This window comes from Typopeltis vanoorti, chromosome 5 (assembly GCF_054136105.1).
Source record: "Typopeltis vanoorti isolate ZY-2024b chromosome 5, IOZ_Tvanoo_1.0, whole genome shotgun sequence".
Classification (NCBI taxonomy): domain Eukaryota; kingdom Metazoa; phylum Arthropoda; class Arachnida; order Uropygi; family Thelyphonidae; genus Typopeltis; species Typopeltis vanoorti.
The window spans coordinates 13,246,820-13,270,958 of record NC_143553.1 but is presented as its reverse complement, the minus strand read 5'-3'; the positions used below and the strand labels follow the sequence as shown (position 1 = coordinate 13,270,958).

Below are 24,139 nucleotides of genomic sequence, written 5' to 3'. Positions count from 1 at the left end.
AGTCTGAGAAACACTGTCTTACATAGATGCCCATATGGAAAATGGACCATGCTGATTGAAATACTCTTTTCCGACCTTGCAAAATTGAATGCTGAAGATTGCATTGTCCAGGTGGCAGTAGCCACATTTCCAAAAACATCATCTTAATTTTCATTCTATCTGAAGCCGTGGTGGAAACCTGAATGTCAAATAGCCAAAAAATAAACAAATAAAAATAAATAAAAAAAAAATCGGGCAGAACACAGGATATGTTTTTTAGATATCGTATTACATCAAATCTCATTGCATTCAAACATGCTCAGGCCAAATCATGCTATGTTTTACATTATATTCAAAAGTAATCTTGGATCAAATTTATGTCATCTGTTAATTACACATCCACTGCAAAAATGGTATGGGATAAAATCTTGAAAATGAAAGGTATATATATTGCACACCATTTGTCTACCTCAGAACATAATGAATATATTATTTATGAACCCAAAGCTTTTGCAGACATTTGGGAGAAATTTTTGTTAGAATTTCTTCAACATCCTCATATTCTCCTGAATTTTTAATATTGAAAGAGCATCAAGAGAAGCAGCAACTAAACTTTTCTGTCAATTGGCTAGAGCCATACAATCAGCCATTTGTTAGTAGGAACTAGAAACAGCTTTTTTACTGTCTCATTCTAGTGCAGTAGGTTGATAAAGTACTTTCCATCACGTGCTGCGGATATCCTTCTCTTACTATATAACAGAATACTTGCAGAGGAAGAGTTTCCAGATTCTTTCTGTAAGTTAGTTGTCATTGCCATTCCAAAACCAGGAAATGATACAACAAAAGTAAACAATTACCAACCTATTGCTCTGATTTTGTCTTTGTAAGACATTGGGGACAATGATAAATGCCAGACTTCTCTGGTATTTAGAAAGCAATGATGTTGTCTCCAACATACAGTGTGGCTTTAATGACGTCATTTAACATTGGATCTGGTCCATTTAGAAACACATATGAGAAATGCATTCCTGAAACAAGAACATCTGGTTTCAGTGTTTCTTTGATATGGAAAAAAGCATATGACATAGCCTGGTGATATGAAATATTAAAAGGCCTCTATAACATAGTCCTTAGAACACAACTCCCTGTTTTTATTAAAAACTTTGTCTAGCTGAGTCTTTCCAGTGGAAAATATGCTATCTTGTCCATATCATCAAGAAGAGTGTTCCCGAAGGCTTTGTCTTAAGAGTGACACTTTCTGCTGTCAAAGTTAACTTAATCACTGAACAACTTCCTCTCACAACAGACAGTGCTCTATATGTTGATGACTTCACAGTTTACTATCACTGCTCTTGTAACATGAGGATAGTTGAAAGGTAACTTCAGCAAGCAGTCAATCCTGTCTCTTCTTACACTCTTAATGTTCAAGTTTTGAGCAGAAAAAAGTCTTGAACACTTCTGAAAATGCACTCTTCACCCAGATCCTCAGTTGAGAATCAGACAAAGTATTATTCCAGTAGCAGCAGAAGCCAAGTTCTTAGGACTTGTCTTTGGCAGAAAGCTTACATTCCTTCACTTCATCAACTTAGGCAAAAGTGCAAGAGAGCACTGAATCTCTTTCACACTATCCTCTGCTGAATGGGGTACACATTGAGGTTCTGCAATTTATAGAACATAGAACCTTAATTTTTGACATTCATTTGACTCAATTCCCAACCACATTGGAATTAAGAGAAACTAGACAGCACATGCAGCTATGAGATTAGCTCATACATTTGTCAGGCACATATATACAAACTACAGGAAGTTTATAAGATCAAAGCTAATAACTCTGTGGCAGTCATCATGTAAGGATGCACTGACAAATAAATTTATGAGATTCAGCTTGAAATTAAACATTGCCACTCAAGTCAAAGTAGAAGCAGAAGAGAGGAAGTTGCTCTTGCTCAGCTACACATAAGTTATAGTGAATGAGCCATACAGCATATCTTATCAGACTCAAACTGTATGAAGTTTATAACTTTTTAAAAATAATTAATTTATACAGATGCATTTAATTATAAATTCTATTTATATGTAGATACTGCTTTGCTTAAATATATATATATCTTTTAATTTGATTTTTGTGCATAACATGTTATTATATCTTGATCCTTGTTTATTATTTTTGCCTTAAGTACTGTTGTAACCTTAATTGCAGTATGACTTTTACTATCCTTGTGCCAATAAACTTCTAATCAACCAACCAACTAACCTCCACATTTGAGCTTTTCTGGTTAAATACCATCTACTCCATAATGATAGAGTAGATGATATTTCCATATTCAGGTTGTTGATGGTTTTGCAATCTCAAGTGACATGCAATCATGAGTACTGATATGTACTCATGATTGCATGCCACTTTGAAGGATTTTTTGTACAATGGTTAGAAATTAAATTAAACTTTGAAGGATTTTTTGTACAATGGTTAGAAATTAAATTAAATTTGTCATGAAATGATATCTGTTTAATCTTTATTCAAGTGTAAGCAAACAAAGTTTGCACATGAAATATCTTCATGACTAGGATACTTAAAAGGCTGATGGCTTTGCTTTGCATCATTTGTCTTAATATTCAATAATGCAAAGCACATTTACGAGGATTGTTCGATACGTCTGTGCAAAAATGAAGAAAGCATAATTTTTTTGAGACAGACATTTTTTTATTTTTCAACATAGTCTCCTTTGAGGTTTATACACTTAGTCCAACGATGCTCGAGTTTTTTGATCCCATCCATATAAGTATGATTTGTCCAACTCTTCAAAATAGGTAGTTGTTTCGGCAATCACTTCATTGTTTGATGAAAATCTCTTTCCTGCCATCCATTTTTTCATGTTTGGAAACAGATAGTAGTCCAAGGGAGACAAATCTGTAGTGTGTGTGTGTGGGGGGGGGGATGCAAAAAGACTTCGTAGCATAAATTGAACAATTTTGCGGTCACAATTGCAGAAGAGTGAGTAGGTGCATTGTCGTGGTTGAAAAGAATCTTCTGTTTTGCCACATGTGGTCGTTTTTCCTTTATTTCATTATTTAAATGATCCAGCAAAGATGCATAATACACTCTGGTAATTGTTTTGCCCTTTTCCAAGAAGTCTATGAAGATTATGCCACGAACATTCCAGAAGACGGTGCCCATAAGCTTTCCAGCAGAAGGAATGGTTTTGCTTTCTTTGGTGCAGATTCTTTGCTCGGGACCCATTTTTAGAATTCCTCACTCTCTAAGTGAGGAATTCTAAAAATGGGTCCCGAGCAAAGAATCTGCACCAAAGAAAGCAAAACCATTCCTTCTGCTGGAAAGCTTATGGGCACCGTCTTCTGGGATGTTCGTGGCATAATCTTCATAGACTTCTTGGAAATCCACATTATACATGTGGACATGTATAATGTCCACATGTGAACCTTCCCATGTGCATCATGGGATGGTTCACTACCCAGACTGGTTTCGACCTTTACTGAGGTCTCATCAGTGGGAGTCAGACCCAGAGCTGATACTAAGGTTGAAGTAATGCAGAAGCCATATTTTCATATACGAGTAGCCAGTGATGTGAAGTCTTTAGCTTCTATATACAAGTTGCCACAGTCCTGAAAATACTTCAGGCGCAAAGTTTGTTTGCTTACACTTGGATAAAGGATTAAACCAAGTATATAATTTCTTGGTATCTTTAATTTATGGTATAGCCAAGTGGAAAAATTTCCAACTACTATCTCTAATCCAGAGTATTTTAATAATAAGGTGTGAGACCTTTTGGCTACTTGTATATGAGAATATGACTTCTGCATTACTTAAACGTAATATCATTTCTGGGTCTGACTCCCACTGATGAGACCTCAATGAAGGTTGAAACCAGTCTTGGTAGTGAATCTTCCCATAATGCATTGCATTATACATGTCTGCAAGGATATATGCTTTGCATTATGGGATACAAAGGCAAGTGATATGAAGTGATTAGCTTCTATATATGAGTTGCCCCAGCCCTTAAAATACTTCAGGCACAAATTTTGTTTGCTTACAGTTGGATGAAGGATTAAAACAAATATATAATTTCTTGGCATCTTTAATTTATAGTATAACCAAGGGGAAAAACTTCCAACAACTGTCTTCAGTATCACAGCTACCACATGATACTTTGAGTCACCTCTTGAACAAACAACTAGCTTACCATTCTATCTTTTGAAGTGGTCTTCTCCATTCCATCTGGTCTCTGTATTGTAACTGTTCTAGCAAGATGGATTGATTGGACCTGTGGTTCTTTATCCCTTTTTCAGATTTGCAAAGAAGTTTCTGGATTTAAGGACTATTATTGATATTTGGCTCTCCCATTCTGGGCTATTGACTACCAGTGATTTTTTTTTCCTCTTAAAAAAAATGACTTGTTCTGTATGTTTTTTTTGGATATTTGTTTTAGTCTGCTGCTAGGCTTTGAGCCTTTGACTCAACCCTTTTGAGCTTCTGGCAGTGCATTTTAAAAACTTATCTGTTCAGTATGATTTTGGAACATTTGTGTTTTGCAGAATCATGCTCACTGTAGTCCAGCTCTTGGCAGATTAGTTGGTTACGGTGGATAGCAGAATTTGCAAAGAAGTTTGCAATCTTTTCATTTAGGAAAGTTTTGATCTCAGGGATATCAGCTTCCTGGTGAAGCTATGTTTTTTATGAACCATGGTGCGTTCATAAAAAACACTTAAATGCTATTCGTAAGCATTTGTTTTGGATTGTCTACAGTTTGCTAATGTTTAAATCTGCTATGAGGCTCCACACGGGTGAGCCATACATCAGGACTGGCCTGATCAGAGTCTTCTATAGCAGCAGTTTAAGTTACATGCTTAGCTGGCTATGACAGTTAAGTAACAGGTATACAGCTGCTCCATTGCCCTGTTTGCTTTTGAGCAGACATGATCATTATGAGTTGTAAAGTGAAGTCCTTTATCTGGTTGTACTAAGTGTTTGGCTAATAGTTACCATGGAATGGGGGTACCAAAAAAAGATAACTCTGCGCCTCTGAGGACAGTCATCTTCTTGTGAATAGCACTGCCATCCACGCTGCCCACAGAATTGTGTGAGCCTGTGTGCAGCCAACATTCACATGTTCATCAATAGAGAGAGAGAGAGTTGTTCAGTTGTACAGGTTAACAGGCAGTGGGAAGATTATGAGAACTATGTAGCTATAATAGCACTTCACAAGGTGGGAATGCAGCCACCTGTTATTTTCAACATGCTAAAAACACTCAGGATCCGTTGGATGTTTGTGTATCACACTGTTAACTATTTTAACAATACAGAAGATGTATCTGACTGCCAAACGACAGGTTGACTACCTGCATTAAGATGCAACAGTTTGTGAGAGCTAAAGGTTGCAAAGGCACCCCTTTCACGATGCAAAGATGCAAAAAAAGATGAAAGATCGTTATTTTAAAGAGCATGGAACTTATTGATTTGTCTGTTTTTTTGCATGTTATAAGAAGAGTTGTTCAAATTGTCCAAAAGATTCCATAGGATGCCATTAAGTCTAGGCATAAAGAATCAGTCAACTTAGTTGCTGGCAAATCTTGTGGATTGTATCCTGTCTTTCAAAGGACACTTTGCTTTATATATTCTGTCATAGGTGGCGCCTGTGAATAAGTTACGTTAAACTTGTGCTCCTGTATTTTATCGTAATTACAAGTGTTTTTTGTGCAAAATAAGCAGTAAACAGAAAAACTAACAGAGGGTACTAAGTAGCTGATTACTTCTGCACATCTTGTAAGTATCCATAGTCCATCAAATCAGTTATTTTTTACAATTAAAAAACAGCCACGTGAAAGCACCTGCTATGCCTACAGTGTGAAGTAAAGATGGCGGCAACAAAGGCCAACAACGGACTCAAGTCCTGTCAGTATAGCCCTGCCGATCACCAGCAAACCGAATAACAATACGATGTGGTGCAGCTGTGAAACCGAAGTTAACGAAAGAAAAAAAAAGGTATACTGTGTGATTTATATTGCCACTGGCTACATACTTCCTGTGTGAAAATAGATGAATCGGCGTGCAAGCTTTTTACCAATCTCGACCAGCCTTTCTTCTGTTCGATGTGCCTCCCTTCTGTAAAACAGCTATTGAACCCAGCTATTGCAACAAGTTGAAAACCTCGAACAACACCTTAATACTATGATCGATATTTTCTCCTCCAACTGAAAGTTGGAAAGTAAGCTCGAGATACTCTATGACCAGCGCCCGATTGCAAGTGCACCCATGCCCGCTAATGAACTTTGTGACCTAATCGCATCACCTGTACACAAGTCGCTTGAGGCTGCAAATAGGAGACTCAACACCATTATCCTGAGCTTTCTGACAGAAAATGGTAAATCATTAAAAGAAGATGTCTGCAAATTAGCAGAAGAATGCAACTTCACTCCCAGAAATATCTTCAAATGCCATCGTTTCGGACCCATAAACAAAAGAAAGGACGGAATGTACTTTCCACATCTCGTGAAAGTGACCTGCAACACACCGACAAACGCATCCAAATTAATAACGGATAAATAACAAGCTAAAGAACACTTACCCTCAATCATGCATACGTGCTCGACCTGATTTAACTTTTGCCCAGAGGGAACAAAGACGCCAACTCTGAGGACAACTAGAAGAAAAATGCCAAAATGGAGACAACGGTTGGATCATAGACTACAAAGAAGCCAAACTAGTGCAAAAATCAAGTGACACTACTAGTAGCCACCAAGGAGACCAGTATGCTGGCACTGTATAGGAAAAGTGCAAGACCCTTGTGGTCAAATCCATACTTCACATGACCTTGCATATCCACCTCACCAACAGCCGTTGCCTCAACGCCAACATTAACAGTGTCCACTCCCATTTGCAGTCCACCAAGCCCCACCTACTCTTTTTAAGAGAAACTCAAATATCACGTTCCCCAGCACTATCCATCTCAACTTTACAAACTATACACTATTTAGCTCCTTTCAACCCAAGGGTGGAATCTAACATATATAGGCTTTGACATATCCTGCCAGAGAGCACCTAACCTAGAATCGCCCGACTTCGGCCTGCTTTGGTTGAAAATATCCCTTCCCCACTCAGTCAAATTCATCTTCTGTCTCTATCGCTCTCCTAATACCACCAACCACTCTGAGTTCTTGAATTGGCTTTCCTCTTCCAGTCGTATAGAGATGCTGAATTATTTGCCATCACTAACGATCTTACACAAATTGTCCACAAGCCGACCAGAATACCAGATAACCCGAACTACTTCCCAAATACCCTAGATCCCTTCCATACAAATGACGCTTCCAAATATGCAGGGAATGTAGTAAGCCCCCTAGGTAATTCTGACCACAACCTTTTCTCCTCTCCCATGCAACAATGCTTACACAGTCTCTTTCACACAAGAGTAGTTTGGCATTATAACAGAGACAAATCGGACAGACTCTGAGACTACTATGCTTCATTCCCATGGTTTGACTATTGTTTCCAGTCTTCCAATCCAAACATGCGCTGAATGTATCACCAAAGTAATCCTCACTGGCATGAAAACATATATTCCCCACACTTCTCTGAATTGCCATCCCCTATCTAAACCCTGGTTCACCAAAAGATGTGCCAAAGCTGTACAAATGAAAAATCAAGCATACCACAACTGGCTCAAATCAAGAACTTCATCCTCCTTCAATGCCTATACTGAGGCCCGAAACAAATGCAAGAAAATTATCGATGCTTCCAAAACTGAATTTGAATGGGCAAAAAGCAGGAAACTTGCAGCCTGTCCAAATGGCATCCATGCTTTTTGGTCTCTCGCTAAAGCAATTGGTTGTGACTTTTACCCTACACTATTCCCACCCCATCATACCCAGATGGCTCAATCGCAACATCATCCACAGAAAAAGCTAACCTCCTGGCTTCACATTTTACCTCCAATGCACACATAACTGACAATGGCAAATGCCCTCCAGTCATTCCAGCTGCCCAACATACAATTTCCCCCTGTATCATTTTGCCAAAAAGCAATCATAAACCTGTTGTCTAAATTAGATACAAAAAAGTCTTCTGGCCCTGATGGCAACCCTCCAGTTGTCCTTAAGGTCTGTGCACCAGAACTGATTCCTATCCTATGCTGTCTGTACATACTCTCTTAGTCCATTGGTAAGTCCATTGGTATATATCCCAAAGCCTGGAAATTAGCTTGTATACAACCCATTCCTAAAAAGGGTGACAAATCTCTGCCATCTAACTACCACCCTATCTCACTTACTTTTTTGTACTATCTAAAGTGATGGAGAAAACCATCAATTCTCAATTCCAACTCTATCTTGAAGGTACCCAGCTATTAAGTGACCACCAGTACGGATTCCGTCACTGCTGATCAACAGGAGATCTACTGTCATATATCACCCATTTCTGGACCAATGCCATGGAGAAATTTGGTATATCCCAAATGGTTGCACTTGATATCTCTGAAGTTTTTGACTGGGTCTGGCACAAATGCTTATTACTAAGCAAATTCCTATCATTTGGACTGTCTCAGGACTTCTGCAGATGGATTGCCAGCTTTCTGTCTGGAGGCACACTATGTATGATTGTAGACTGCTCCCTATCCTTTCACCATCCAACTAATTCTAGAGTCCACAAGGTTCAGTTCTCTCATGACCTTCTTCCTTCTGTATATTAATGACCTACTTCAGTTGACCTCCAACCCAGTACACAGTTTTGCAGATGACAGCACATTGCACTCCTCCCGTTCATTTAACAAACCCTACTCTACACAACTCATTTCAACCCACAGAACATCAACCACCACTGCCCTTAATTCTGACCTCCAAGCCATCCTCCAATGGGGCTTAGATAACCTCGTCAACTTCAACGCTAGTAAAACCCAGTTTTGTCTTATTTCTCACAAAAAAGAACCATTCCCCCACAGTATTATTTTGATAACACTCAAATTCCCAGAAAATATGAGATTTCTCTTCTTGGAATTACCCTGACATCAGGCCTCTCCTGGCATAAATACATCACAACCATTGCATCCTTCGCTTCCAAAAAAAAACAACTAGGATTTCTCTTTCGCTCAAGACATTACTTTACCTCTAAACTGTTAACCTTATACAAATCACAAATCCACCCAGCTGTCGAATACTGTTCTCACATTTTAGTAGGGCTCCCAAAGGTTCCCTCAAAATGCTTGACTCAATACAAAGGAGAGCAATTAGACTGATAAATGACCCATCTCTTACCAACTCACTCCTCCTCACTTTCACATAGATGTTTGGGTCTCTGCAATTTGTATATTCTATAAATATTTCCATGAGAAATGTTAATCTGAAATAGCATCAATAATTCCCCCATTCTGTACTAAGCCCATTGGAACACATACAGCTGCTGCCCAACATCATTTCACAGTACACCTTTAAACCCACAGAACAAGTTTCTTTTCCTCTGCCTCCATCCCTGCTACTGCGGTACTGTGGAACAGTCTTCCCGACATATTTCCCAAGGAATACAATGTATAGGCTTTTAAATCAAATATAAACAAGTTTCTCCTTTCCCAACCCACTACCTATATACGGTACTAACGTACTATAGGCTGATCAGCCAACCTCTCGTATATGGGCCCAACATAATATATATATATATATATATATATATATGTTTGGCCCTTCTGGAGTGAAATATTTGTTTAAAATATAAAAACTTAGGTATCACATTGTTTTCCTACACCACTTTAAAAATGTAAGGTGGTATAAGAGTTTTACCTTTTAGTCCAAATATTTCACTCTAAAAGTGTTTAAACGTGTGTGATAAGAAAATCATCATCATGCTTGTCAAGGATTTAGCCCAGAGTGGCCTGTGCCGTGTTAGAAGCCATCGTTGAGTGTCTTAAGAGGACATCCCTGTTTTCTTTTTCCTAGTGGTTTGTAATTTAAGGCTTGTTTTGGTAACCTTTCTGTTTTCATTCTTTCAATGTGTTCCATCCATTTATGTTTATATGTTTTTATTTTTCGGTTATTCCTGGTTTAATTCTTTCATAATTTCTTCATTTCTTTTATGATCGAATAGAGTATACTTTGCAGTTTTTCTTATAAATTTTTCCCCTGGAATATGAGCGGTTTTGCTCAGTGGTAGGGTGAGCCTGTCACTTAGTGGAACCACTGCTGAACTGGATGGTCACTCGTTGGGAGTGGTTTGGGGAACCACTCCCAACGCCTAATATTTAGAGAGGTTCTTTACTTATACAGTGCCTGCTCTCTGAGGAGAACCAACCAGTTCGAAATAGCTGTCAGACCAGTGAAACCTTATCAGAATGGACTAATAGAAAGTAAATATAAAGACGCTTGGGCAGCACCTGTTTTTTAAGTAGTCTGTGTTAAGGCATCTTGTGAATGCAGGTGAGTGTATTCCCATAAGTTCTCTGTTCAACTTATTTTTCCGAAACTTTCATAGTTTCTACATTCGGCTCTGAAATAATGCTGGATTTAATGTCCACTTTACTTATATAAGTTTAAAATGGTTTTGCAATTTTCTTTATACAAATGTTCCATATGGAACCTGCTCATGTGTAAGAGCTTGGTTTTATTCCCAAGAACTCTGTCCTTACTAGAGAAAGCACATTTATCTAAGCTGTGTTGCTCAGGTTCATGGTACTGGATATAAGATTTATGCTCTATATAGCGCAGTGTAGCAGATCTACTCAATTATCTAAAGTATGACAAGCCACATGAGCAAGAGAACTGGTAGACACCTAGAAAACTAAGTGGTGGAAGCTTGTCCTTAGTTGAAATGAGGAAGATTGAAATTTTCTCGAGTGGATGAATGGACACCATGATGTTGAGAGGCCTCAGAACTTTATGAATATGTTCGGATATTCCTTCATCGGAAGTGGAATCTGAAAGATTTCATCGCGAAACATAGTGACTGGGAGCATGAAACTATTAAATGCTTTAGGTCTTAAACTAGCACAGAACTAAAGTTTAGAGCAGTAAGGAAATTGTAACTATTTTGTGTGTATAAGTACTAACCTTCGACCTGCTGATATAAACGAACACTAAAATAACAAGAATGGATAACAGTCAGAAAGTGAAACTGTAAGGTATCTACTTAGATTCCTTGTATTTTTATTGATTGATTGGCAACAATCAATAAAAATTACTTAAGCTCTGATTGACTCCTTTTAAAATTCCTCTGTTATTTGTATTTTAATCGACGTTATATCGTTTCTCATTGTAGTGGTGCCTGTATCAAAACAGTGTAGTGCCTGTGGGAAACTTTTAACCAGAAAAAGCAAAATGCATTAACAGGCAGGATAATTTTTTTTTTTTTGGAAGGATGCAAGTCAACACAGGTGTTTTCTACCTGCTGCAGAAAAGAAGTTTTCGAGTCACCTGTGGCTTGTTGTATTTACATTTCTGCCATAATATTACAACTCAAGGAAGCAAAAGAAAAATTACTTGGGTCCTTTTAATCATGGAAATCATTTCCTTTAACTCTCTCTCTCAACCATATTATCCACTAAGTTTTTAATATAACTTAATACACTCTTAAACAGAAGTTCAGTTTACTCATCAGCCAGTATAGAACTCCGTATCGTAATATTACAAGCAACACAAATAAATTTGTTGTTAAATATATCTGGATGTCCTCTCATTTAGGATGAAATTTCTGTATTATATGATTATGATTATGCAGTTTCTCTGACAAACTTCCCTATTATGGACATTTTAGATCTTGTGCATAGGGGCCTGCAATTTTTCCCTTCAGAAACTGCCATCAGAGTCTGCTTCAGCCTCCCACGACTCTCTTCAAAGAAGCAAAACTGTTTTCTCCAAACCTGACACGTCTAGATTTGAAAGCTCTTAAATCTCTGAAGAAAAATATTTTTCTTATTACCAGAGTTAACAAAAGCAAAGCAGTAGTCATACAAGATAAGAATGAATACTTGAGAAAGATTTCCTTAATGTTTCATGATTTTTCTTCTTATTGCTCCCTCTTATCTGATCCTGCTATTAGCCAGAGTTATAAAGATAATGAATTAGTTGATGGTGTCTCCATTTGGGATGAAGAATTAATCTTTGTATTATCATCCCCCAGATTATAATCTTCCTGAGATCCATTAAGATGGCATTCCTTTAAGATCTGTCATCTGTTTACATTGGCTGTTCCACATATAGTCTCGAAGTACATGTGTACATTACTATATGCCTTCTCTGGACACTCGCACATTAAGAACTCTTTAGACTTTATAAATGACATTTGTGATCTTCGTTTAGGTCCTTCAGATGTTGTGATTAGTATTAGTAAAAGATATAGTATTATCTCTTTTCGCTAACATTCCTTTGAACGATACTACTAGTTTACAAGATTGTCCTTCTGACATTGTCAAACTTTTCAACTTGGTTATCTTTTCTGTTTATTTTAATGTCCAAAATAAATTATATCACAAGATTAAAGGTATTGCTATAGAAAGTCCCCTTTCTCCTATACTTGCTAACTACTTTATAGAACACTTTGTAGATCATCTCTTTAATGATATTTGGCCTACATTGTTATGCATTATGGAACATATAGAAAGCAAGCTTTCAAAATGCTTGAAAAATGTCAGTAGCATTTATAGACCTCACAGCTATGTATGACACTATGTGGAGGCAGGGCATGCTTCTTAAGTTACTTCATATAATACCATGCAAAAAGTTGTACTATCTCCTTAACAACTGACTCACCACTTGCACCATCCAGGTTTTCACAAAGGACTTCATAAGCCGATCCTATAGATTGAACAGTCAGATACTGAAGTACAACCCAAACCCCCTAAATATCTGGAGATTACACTGGACAGGACACATTCCATCAGTATCTCACAACATTTGCCACTAAACTGGCACCCTGCAATAACATCATTCAGAATATTGCCAGCACATTGTGGAGAGCTCTGGCAGAGGTGATCTGGACTGCAACTATCAGCTTGGTCTGTGCCTTTGCCAAATATCCTGCACCTGTGTGCTGGAACAGCACATACCTCTGAGATCTATACCCAACTCAACACTAGCATAAGATTGTGATGGGAATGATCTAACTGATCCCACTACACTGGCTTCTAGTTTTGAGCAGCATTGCACCACCACACCTATGCAGGTAGCACTTCCTTGAAATACAATACAAAATATAATATACAAAAATCACAATCCCCAACTCCCAATTCACACTAATCTGGAAGTGACAGGATGTGACAGACTTCAATCTTGACATCCATCCTTGAAACAGCTAATGGATGAGGGATTTAATATTTCTGATGCTTGGAAAGAAGAGTGGGGAACAGTATGGAGACCCTGTTCAACAAAAAAGTTAAAAAGGATTTAACTAGTCAACCATCTGTCTTTGATTTTCCTCAAAATCAAAATCATCATTCCTGGAGAACCCTTAACCGTCTTCGACTGTACAAGGGAGAAGTGCGGTATGCCTGCACTCCTGGGGCATCAATTTAACTTGAGCTTGGGACTGTGGAGCATCAGTTCAGACAATGAGTCACATTATGTATGAATGCAGCTTATGAGCCTTCTCTCCCATCCCATCCCATCAGACTTAGTGATTATATCAATGAGTGGCTGATGAATTTGGACATAAATTTATGATACAAATGATGACTCCCTTTCTATAATAGTTTACTCTTATATTTTATATGTTCTATTCTTTAACATTGTTTTTAATTTTAATCAAGTCTGCTATGTAACAATATGATAAATAAATAAAATTAATTATTGTGCAAATATGTCAGAAATATTTGCTATATGGAATGGTTCTGCATCAGCTGAAAACTTTTAATCTCTGAAATAAATATAATTTATTTCAGAATTTCCATTATTTTTATTCTAGAGAAGGAGAAAAATAAATGTCTAGCCTTTCTAGATTTCTTTTTAATTCTTCATTGGCCTGATGATGGTAGTTTGCATTTCTCCATATTTCAAAAAGAAATGCATACTGATTGTTATATTTATGCTACATCACATCTTCATCCAAGTCAAATAATCAGAACCATCCAGACCTTGTTGCCATGCTCATACTTTCTCCAGAAGTGCTTAATCCAAGAAGTGATTTCATTAAAATCAGCCTTTATAAACATGGTTTTGGTGAGTCCTTAATTACCAAAGCAATCCAGGTTTAGGCTAGACTGTGTTTCCCAGTATGTGTTTCAAGAAAAAATTTCTTGGATTCTTCTGCCTTATGTTAAAGAAAATATCTAAACATATTGCTTAAGTGCTAGGGGCTTCTCAATATCATGATATTCTTTCATCCTGGGCAGAAAATTTCATCCTTTCTTTCTTCAGCTAGGGATGAGCTTCCACCACTTATCTTTTGTTAACCAGATCCCTTATTTGCGTGACTTGTCTTACTTTGGATCGGTGGGTAGATCTGCTGTTGTCCACTGTGAAGAACATAAAATCTTACATTCAGTACCATGAACTTGAAAAATCTCGGTTAGCTGAATATGTCATCTCTACTTAGCATAGAGTCATTAGGAAGAAAAAAAGCCCTTACACAAGAGTAATTTTTTATGGAACATTCATATAAGGAAAGTTGTGAGACCGTTTTCTTTAATTGAATTTGAATAGATTTGATGACTTTTAGCTAAACTCTATGAGAAAAATTATATCAATCCTATTAATTCCTAATTTATCATTATCTTATTCCCCCCTCCCCCCACACACAAACCAAGGGTCAAAAAGGTAGTTTTTGAAAGAAAACACTGCTGACTTCTGTACAAGGTCAGCTAAATGTTTGATTTGTATAATGAAGTCAGTTAAATGTATATATACAGGAAAAACCCAACTTCCATAAATTTGAAAAAAAATTGAGCTGGAAAAATTTTACTTATCATGCCTACATTACTTGTACACTGCCTAACAGCATTTGTCTCCAAAATAGACAGTCCATCATCTGTGCACCTTTCTCAGTCTTGTTTTGTTTTATTTACTGTTGAACATGAATGTGCTGTGCATTTGTAATATTATTATTATCATCCAAGCCTCCATGGAGTCAAAAGATTCATCGTGGGAGGTCGTTTTTAGGAAACACAAACTTTATCATACCACTCCATGAACCCATTGACCATTCCTGCTCCAACCACTGTCTCAGGCAATGCATTCCAAGGTTCAACAACCCTCCACGCAAAGAAACCACTCCACACCCTCTTGTGCACAACCTTCATTCGTAACTTCCAGGGATGGCCTCGTCATTGCTCCTTCCCACTGTTCCACCAGGTGAAAGAACTCTCTAATGTCTACCCTGTAACTGCCTCTCATCCAGTTTAAAAAGTCTCGATCATATCACCTCTCCTTCTTCTATCCACCAAACTCTGCAGTCCATATTCCCTCAGTCGATCCTCATAACTCATATTGTACAGTCCTAAAACCATCTTTGTTATCCATCTCTATACCCTTTCCACAGCCAATTTATCCCCTTCAAATCCTGGGAACCAAATCTGAGAACAATAGTCTAAGTGTGGTCTAATCAGAGTCATACAATGGAATGATAACTCTTTTATCTCTGCAGGTGAGCATCCTTCTCAGTATTGCAGCAATCCTCTGAGTTACCCTCACCACCTTTGCAATATGCTCCTTGAATTTCAGTTTTCTATCAGTCATCACCCCCAGATCTCTTGTCTCCCCTATCTCCTTCAGTACAGCTCCTCCAATCGAGTATGCGTCCTCCCATCGATGGATCCCAAACCTCAAGACTTGACATTTTGTTGCATTGAACTGACACCGCCATTCATTTGCCCATCTGTCTAGTTTATTCAAATCCTCTTACAGGGCTGTCACATCTGCACTATTACTGATAACCCTTCCCAGCTTCATATCATACGCAAATAACTGAGTGTCCCCTTGCAATCCATTGACAATATCATTGATATAAAGGTTGAACAATACAGGTCCCAGTACTGAGCCCTGTGGAACCCCACTTGTAACCTTCTGCTTCCTTGATATTGCCCCATCATACACAACTCTCTACCTATCAATCAGCCAATCCTGAATCCATTTGACTAACCCGACATTTAAACCTATGTGCTGCAACTTAAATATCAGCTTATCATGTGGCACCTTGTCAAATGCCTTTGCAAAATCCAAAAAAAACGGCAGTATGTGCCTTTCCCTCATCAACTGTTCTTGTCTCTTTATAATAAAAGGCAGTCATATTACTAAAGCAAGAGCTCCCCTTAACAAATTCATGTTGGCTCTCAGAGATAACATTACCCTCATCTGCCCAATGCTGTATATAGTTTCTCACTAATTTCTCCAAGACCTTAACAACTACTGATGACACACAAATAGGCCTATAATTAGACACTTCCAGTCTGCTACCGCCCTTATGCAGCGGTACTATCTTACCTTCCTTCCATTACCTGGGTACCTTTCCTGCAGCCAGACTTTTATTGAAAAGCCAGGTCAACGGAGCTGTCAGTTCTTTAGCACATTCTCTCAAAACCCATGGTGAAATACCATCCAGTCCAACAGCTTTACTGGTATCCAGAGTACTCAGTATTTGGAACGCACTCTCCTCTTGCATCTCTAAACCCTGAACCTGCCCTATCCTTCTAGTATTAAAACCTCCTCCAGGATGAAATACTCCACTGAATAACTCCACTATGTCCTCTGCATCAGTCACTCTATTCCCATTTTTATCCTGCAATGTCATTCTTCCACAATCGTTTCTCCGCCTACTGGCTACATAGCTAAAAAAATTCCCTAGGATTTATTTGGATCTTAGTGCTAATCTCTTCTCATATTCCAGTTTTGCCTTCCTCACCATTCTGTTCACTCTCCTGGCCTGCGTCTTATATTCTTCATGTATTTGTCCTCCACCCCTCTCCTTATATCTCTTCCATAATCTCTTTTCAACTGCAGTTCCTGTATGATATCGTTTGTCATCCACTTTACACCAAATTGTGTCTGCTTCTTCACCCGTGGAATACAGCTTACTATTACTGCTAACAAATATTCTTTCACAATTTCCCAAGCACTAATGATATCCTGGCATTCCAATTCTGCACTCCATGGAACTGCCCCTAGTTTATACCTAAGACTATTATAATCAGCCGCCTTATAATTTCACACACGCTCCCTTTTCTTTGATACACCTGCATGTCTGTTCATCTTCTAAGTCAAAACAACATGGTCACTCTCTCCAACTGGTGGGAGAGATGTCATCTCACTTATTATCAGCTCTTTTGATGCTATGACCAAATCCAAAACTCTTCAACCGCTTTTTCTCTCTATTACATGTTGCCTGAGATTTTGTCCCTCAAGAATTCTAGAAATTCCATTCTCTTATTGCTACATGCATTTTCCTCTTTTTATACTGCTGTAGTTAAAATCTCCCATAATTTCTTCTTGCACTTGCCAAGCTCAACTGCCTAAACATCTCCTGGTCCCCACTCTCTGTGCTCCCTGGTTTATAGTGTTGGATTCTAATTATGTAGAAAATAGAATAAATGTTGTTTGATTCAGAATCCAACATGACTTTCCGTCACAAGAACTATATTTGTAAATATTATTTGATGTAAATAACATAAATTATAATTGATATCATATAACTACCTTAATTATGTCAAATATTTAATTGCTTAATCAAAGAAATGTTTTAATGGTAAATAGATTCTGTATTAAATATTATTAAGCTGTTTTATTTATTATTTTGTCAATATTGTAAGAACTTATATTTGTAATTTAACTACGCACTTATTGAAATGCAAATATTCTATTTATTCTTTTTTGTGAAAGATTAACGTTATGTAATAACTGAATGTAGTAATATAACCTAATGTAACATTCGCGAGAAGGTTTACGTCTATCGGTTGTCATAGAGACGCTTGGAAATAAACGAGCGCGTGTGAAGGGAGCGTTTGTGGAGGAGAAGAGAAAATAGATACGTAGTAGTAAGTAGGGAGTCGGAACGGAACTTTGGAACTATAAGGTAGCAAGGAAGTAAACTAAAGAAGTAGAAGTAATTAAAAGATTCCTAAGGATAGGAGTTGAGTAGATATTTTTTTATATAAGTGAATCTTATAGTTGGCTGAAAGCAAAACCAGCCGTAGTAATAAAAAGAAATTATTGCCGTAATCGGATAATTAGAGAACTGGACATCCAAAGAAGAATACTGAATAAATCCAGTCAGTCTACAATTACGACTTATTTCTGTACTACCATGAAAGGGAATTGTATGGAGTTAAACTAGTTGATGAATGATAAATAAGAATAATTAATGTACCTTATAGTTGTTATCTGGATTTTTGAAGCGCGATTAGTAATGTTTTAGTTATTTAGTGTTTCGCAAGTGTGATAAATACAATTTGAAAGTGTGCTCACAAAATATTGGAAGTACTGAAGATTATTTCTGGTAAGGACAGTCATATTAGTTTATTTCAGTGTATGCAGATTTAAGTATTAGTTCCGTTGCGCTGTTTCTAACATTAACTGTAGCTTACCATCGAGGCTGAGAGTTGAAAATATAGACATTGAAGTGATATCTACCGTGGTTAGTGCCTGTTATGAGTTAATCGTAGAGTGTAGCTGAGAGATACATGGAAACTGAATAAATAAGAAATTCTATTGTAATAATTTGAGTAAAGAAACTTTGTGATTCTGAAACTGTGAATTTGTTTGAGAAAGTTTGAAAGATTGGATTAATATGAATGACTTGACTTGATGTGCTAACTTGACTGGTTTGTCATATTTAGAAGTGGAATTTATGTATTTGTCAAATAACCATATATTAAATATTTTGTTTGTTAATTTAAATATTGTGTTTGCCTGAATTTCTTTTTACTGCACCGTTCACAAAAATTCGAATCTAGCGGGAATCCCAGAAAGAAAATAAATACTTCGGCCTGAATGAATGAAAAGACTGCTAACTAATTTTGAATTGATCCTACTAATTCATATAGACTTATCTAAGGATAGAGTGGCGCAGTATAATAGAAATTTCTCTACCCTTAGATCAGTGATTAATTTGCAATTAGTTTTCCTTTATTTTATGAAAGTGACTTTTAGCAAGATGGCGGATTCGAACGTCAAGAGAACACGTCACGACAATAGCAACACCCCCACTAAATATCCTGTCTTGGCCACTTCTATTTCACACCATATGCTTTCAAAACCATTTGTGTCACTGCCTTCCAAAGTCTCTACTCTTAAATGACATAAGTCATCACTTATCATAAGAAGTACTCCACCACCACACTTTCCTTTCCTGTCCTGCTGAAAAATGTTGTACCCTGCCACTTCAATTCCGGTTATTATATCATCCTCCATCAACCACGTCTCAGAGATCCCAACAATCTTTGGCCAGGTTGATGCTATCAGCACCACCAATTCATCTCCTTTATTTCGGATACTCCTGGCATTAGTATAGAGCATAAAAATGTCACTGCTTCTATACCTATCATTGTCCCCTCTCGACCCCCCCCCCCTGGTCTCAATGTTACCTGATGTATTTATTCACCTTAATAGTTTTTAGTGTTTGCATGCTCTCTGGTAGAGTAGAATCATGACTAGAAAAAAAGAAATAGAAGTAGAAAGAGAGGACTCATGCATAAACAGTCCAAAATTGATCTAGAAATGAAAGCTATAAAGAAATCAAAGAAATATGAAGGTGGACAAAGTTAACCATAGGAAGGTTTCATCTTTCACCATCAGTAGTGATTCAGGGCCATTACCAGGTACCTCAGCCTCACCAAACATATTCTTTCCTGTTTAACATCCTATTTCTCATCTGTAAACTCCTGGCACTATATAAATTCCAGATCTGTCCCAACCTTAGTAGACTTGTAAAAATTTGGTGGTGTACTTTGAATACCTTGTATTCAAAGTACACCACCAAATCCAGTTAATAGATGATCCCTCTTTCATGGATTCACTGCAATCATAGTATTCATTTCAGCTTGGAGACATTTCTGTTTCTGCATTAACCTTTTTGTGTAGTTATTTTCATGGGTGCTGTTCTGCCTGACTGGGCACAATCTTTCCTCCATTCTCCTTTCTTTAAGCATTGAGCATTTGCTGGTCAGTAATCTATACTGTTTAGCTTCAAGCCTACTGAGTCAACTCTTTCATTCTATCTGCTTTTGTTAATTGGAATAGCTTTCCTTGTACCGTTTTTCTTAAAGATTAACCTTTTGTTCAAGTAATGTCAACAGGTTCTTTTTTTCTTTCTCCAGTCAACAGGTTCTTTTTTTTTTCTTTCTCCAGAACCACTTCCATACACACAGCATCACTGAAGTAGCTCTTGTCATGTGTCATACATTATGCCTAAAGCTGAAAAAAAAAAAAAAAAAAAAATCTTAAATTGCAGTAATTTGTAATGTAATATTTTTTCCCATGTATTTCTGTAAAATTTATATAATATTTTTGCTTTCATAAACAATGAGATGGCAGGAGGGAAAAGAATATTCTTTTATAATGATGTATATTTGTAGATATTTATATCGCTTACACGTGTAGAAAAAATACAGAATTGTATCCAAAACTCACATATATTTCATCCATGTAACATGGACATCATCAGGGAGAAAGACTGGTAACTACATTCAAAACATGAATTATAAGAATGAGTCATATAGCATGTGCTTAGTAGCTTATGTTTCTGTTGCTTCTGAGTTGACAGGATTACACTATTCAAGTTCAATGGGACAATTGTAAAAGTTTTGTGCAGATTACAAAAAAAAAAAAAAAAAAAAAAAAATGAACAGTTGATGATAATCACTTCCCAAAACTTGGAGATTGGCAGAATGGTTAAGAGTCATAGCATTTCACATGTTTCAAGCAAAAGACAATTTCAGAAGGTAATGATGTATTCTTTGTAGAAGGATAGATTATCATCTCTCTCTGCTTACCAGGTGTCAATCAAGTATTCTGCTCATGTCATCTTGACTACTTTGGATATACTGGCTGCTCTGCTTTGATTAGAATTCAAGAACATCAAGGCTATATTGCATTTTTGGAATTCAACAAGGCTAGCCTTGCTTCTCATGCTATTGACACTATGCACAATGTTCTTTGGAACCAGACAAAGATTCTTTATTTCATCAGTTTCCAATTTGATAAATTCTTTTTCCTTGCAACATGTAAAACACACTGAAATTGTCCAAACCTTAACTTAGTTGATTGTATGATTGTTTTGGGAAGTGATGATTATTATTAATAGTTCATAATTTTTAATTCACAAACTTTTACATTTATTCCTTTGAACTCTCATAGTGTAATCCTGACAACTCAGCTGCAACCAAGACATGAGCTAGAAAGTACGTGCTACATGATTCATTCTTATGATTCATGTTTTGAATGTCTTTCTCATTAGATGAAATATATCAGAGGCTTTGAACAAAATTCTATATTTTTGCTGCATGTGTAAGGCTTACAAGTATCTATACATATGTCTAGTATATGTTCTCTTAAAACAATTAACATGAATTAATGATGTATGTTTTGTCAAGTAGCTATTTAAAATTAACTTAATATTATAATTTTAATAAGAGACTAACAGAGTTTAACTATACCATAGGATGGAAAACAGTGTAATATAGTCCAGCAATTCTGGGATGATATAACTAAACTAATTTTTGAGGAGTTCCAGTGTGCATCGAAAGGTAAGAATAATTTAATCAGTTTTTGGTGCATTCATAACAAAAAATTTCTCCATTGTTAAAAGTGGCATAATGCAGAAAATAAGAAATATTTAGAAACCAAAAATAACTTCAAGTTTGTTTGTTGATTAAAGTTCTTTTGCAGATTTAACCACAAAGCAAAGAGAAGACCGGATGTGAAAACAAAGTGGTTATATTTTATTCCTAGTTTTTTCCCTTCTTTTGTTGAATGGGAGTACCATACATGAGAAGTTTTGTTCTGCATTTCCTTAGTATCATGGATGGTTGATGATAAAGAAATTGTTAGATTCGAAAAACCTATGGATTATAGTTTCTCATAAATACATAAGAGAGCAATCGGCATGATTGTATTGAATAGCTGCTTGCAATTTCTGAAATCTATCAATAATTCCACTCACTGTCTTCCGTGTATATTCCCCACTGCCTTCCAGTTAACAGAATTGGAAGGCAGTGGGAAATATTAATGCATTTTATAAAATGCTAGCAGCAGAAACTATAGTGAAAGAGTGAATTCATGAGGGATGGATTGTTAATCAAGCTTCCTGCTTCTTTGTGTACTGGTGCCAAATATTTGTAGAGATCTTTTTTAGGCCATCTCAAATGTTAGAACAATATTCGATGATTTGTCTGATTTGTATAGTTATCTGTAAAGTAATGCTTTTGGTGAAAGAGAAAACCTTATTTCATGGATATTGAGGAGGCAATATTTATAATCTGTTTATGCTAGGAAAGATTAAAGATTGCAATTATTCATTATGGCATATAAGGTATAAACCACTAATTGTAACAAATTGTTTAATCAACCAGTTTATTACACCTTATCTGCTACATATTTAGGATTAAGTTATAAATTTAAAAGTGCTTGCATTAACAGATTTCTAAAGTAAAAACTGCCATACACAAAATGTACTTTAAACTTGATAGTAAATACCATGTTGAGCTGTCAGGCATAGTTCATTATTGTGTTGTGATGTATAATGTCTGTCATAGCTTAATTCATATCAGAAACCTACAAGGATGACCAAAGTGGGTTAAAACAAGACGTTGGTTTTTGTTGATAACTAATAAATAAGAAATTGACAGCGTACACTAGAAATATAAATTAAATAAACTTTAATATATACTTTCCGATATTTCGGCAAACGTCACGTTGCCATCTTCTTGGGAACTTATTACAAAGACAAGTGCACACAAGTACTACATAACAGCAAATGAGAACTGAAGCTAGGAAGCTAACGTTTTCTAAAGTCCTGATGGTGCCCCCTGATTGGCTATATTGGTAGTTCTTGGCCTTTGGTCTGAAGTTCTTCTGATAAATGTTTCCCAAATTTGGGGCAGTCTCATGCATCCAAATTTGTTGAGGTTTGGCATGTTCCTAAGGGCTGAGGCTGATTCCATGAATAGTCTTTCATATTTGAACTTGCTGTGGTGTATTATTGTGGCTTTCTTCCATCTTATTCTGTGGCGAGTATCCAGAGCGTGGTCTGCAAGCCCAGAGTGGCTGTACTTGTAAAATCGGATGTAATCCTTGTGTTCTGAGATTCTGATATTTGCTGTCCTGCCTGTTTGGCCAAAGTAGGACAGTTTACAGCTGCAAGGGACCTGGTATACACCAGGTAGGTCTAGGGGAAGTGGTTGGTCTTTAGTGGAGCAGATAAGGGATGCCAATTTTCTATGTGGTCTGTAACAGGTGGTCAAGTCATGTTTTTTTAAAATTTTGTTGATTGTTTTCTGAGGTGCCTCGGATGTAGGGAATGGTGATGGATTTAGGTAGTAATCTTTTTTGTGAAGGGGAGGGGATGGTGGGTTGTGGATAACTAGGTTAAGTATTTTTTGGATTCTTTGGGGGGGGGGGGGTAGCCATTGGCTGAGAAAGTGTCACGGATGTGATTTAGTTCAGTGGTTAAGGGCTTGATCATTTGAACAGATTATTTTTGCCCTGTTGAATAGTGTCTTAATAATTCCATATTGTTGTGAGGGGGGGGGGGGTGATGGGATTGTTGGTGAATGTATCTGCCTGTATGGGTGGGTTTTCTATAAACTGAGAAAACCAAAGTTCCATCAGGTTGGTGGGTGACTAGTGTGTGTCTAGGAAGGGGAGGTTATTGTTTTCCTCTTTTTCCAGGGTGAACTTGATTCTAGGGTGTTGGTTGTTTAAGTGTGTGAGGAAGGAGAGGAGTGAATCCGGGCCACATGTGGCCCAGATTCACTCCTCTCCTAATGGAGTTATTAAGACACTATTCAACAGGGCAAAAATAATCTGTTCAAATGATCAAGCCCTAACCACTGAACTAAATCACATCCGTGACACTTTCTCAGCCAATGGCTACCCCCCCCCCCCCCAAAGAATCCAAAAAATACTTAACCCAGTTATCCACAACCCACCATCCCCCCCCCCTTCACAAAAAAGATTACTACCTAAATCCATCACCATTCCCTACATCCGAGGCACCTCAGAAAAAATCAACAAAATTTTAAAAAAA

The 24,139-nt window shown here is 37.1% G+C and overlaps 1 protein-coding gene across 1 annotated transcript in view; it reads left to right on the top strand.

The window, feature by feature from the left end:
• Positions 1 to 24,139, top strand: part of fws (Conserved oligomeric Golgi complex subunit 5 four way stop) — a 574,187-nt gene that overhangs the window by 179,377 nt on the left and 370,671 nt on the right. Inside the window, exon 9 of the mRNA XM_090393051.1 lies at positions 21,554 to 21,638. Coding sequence (XP_090249177.1) covers positions 21,554 to 21,638 — 85 coding nt within the window. The remainder of the gene's footprint in view (positions 1 to 21,553; positions 21,639 to 24,139) is intronic.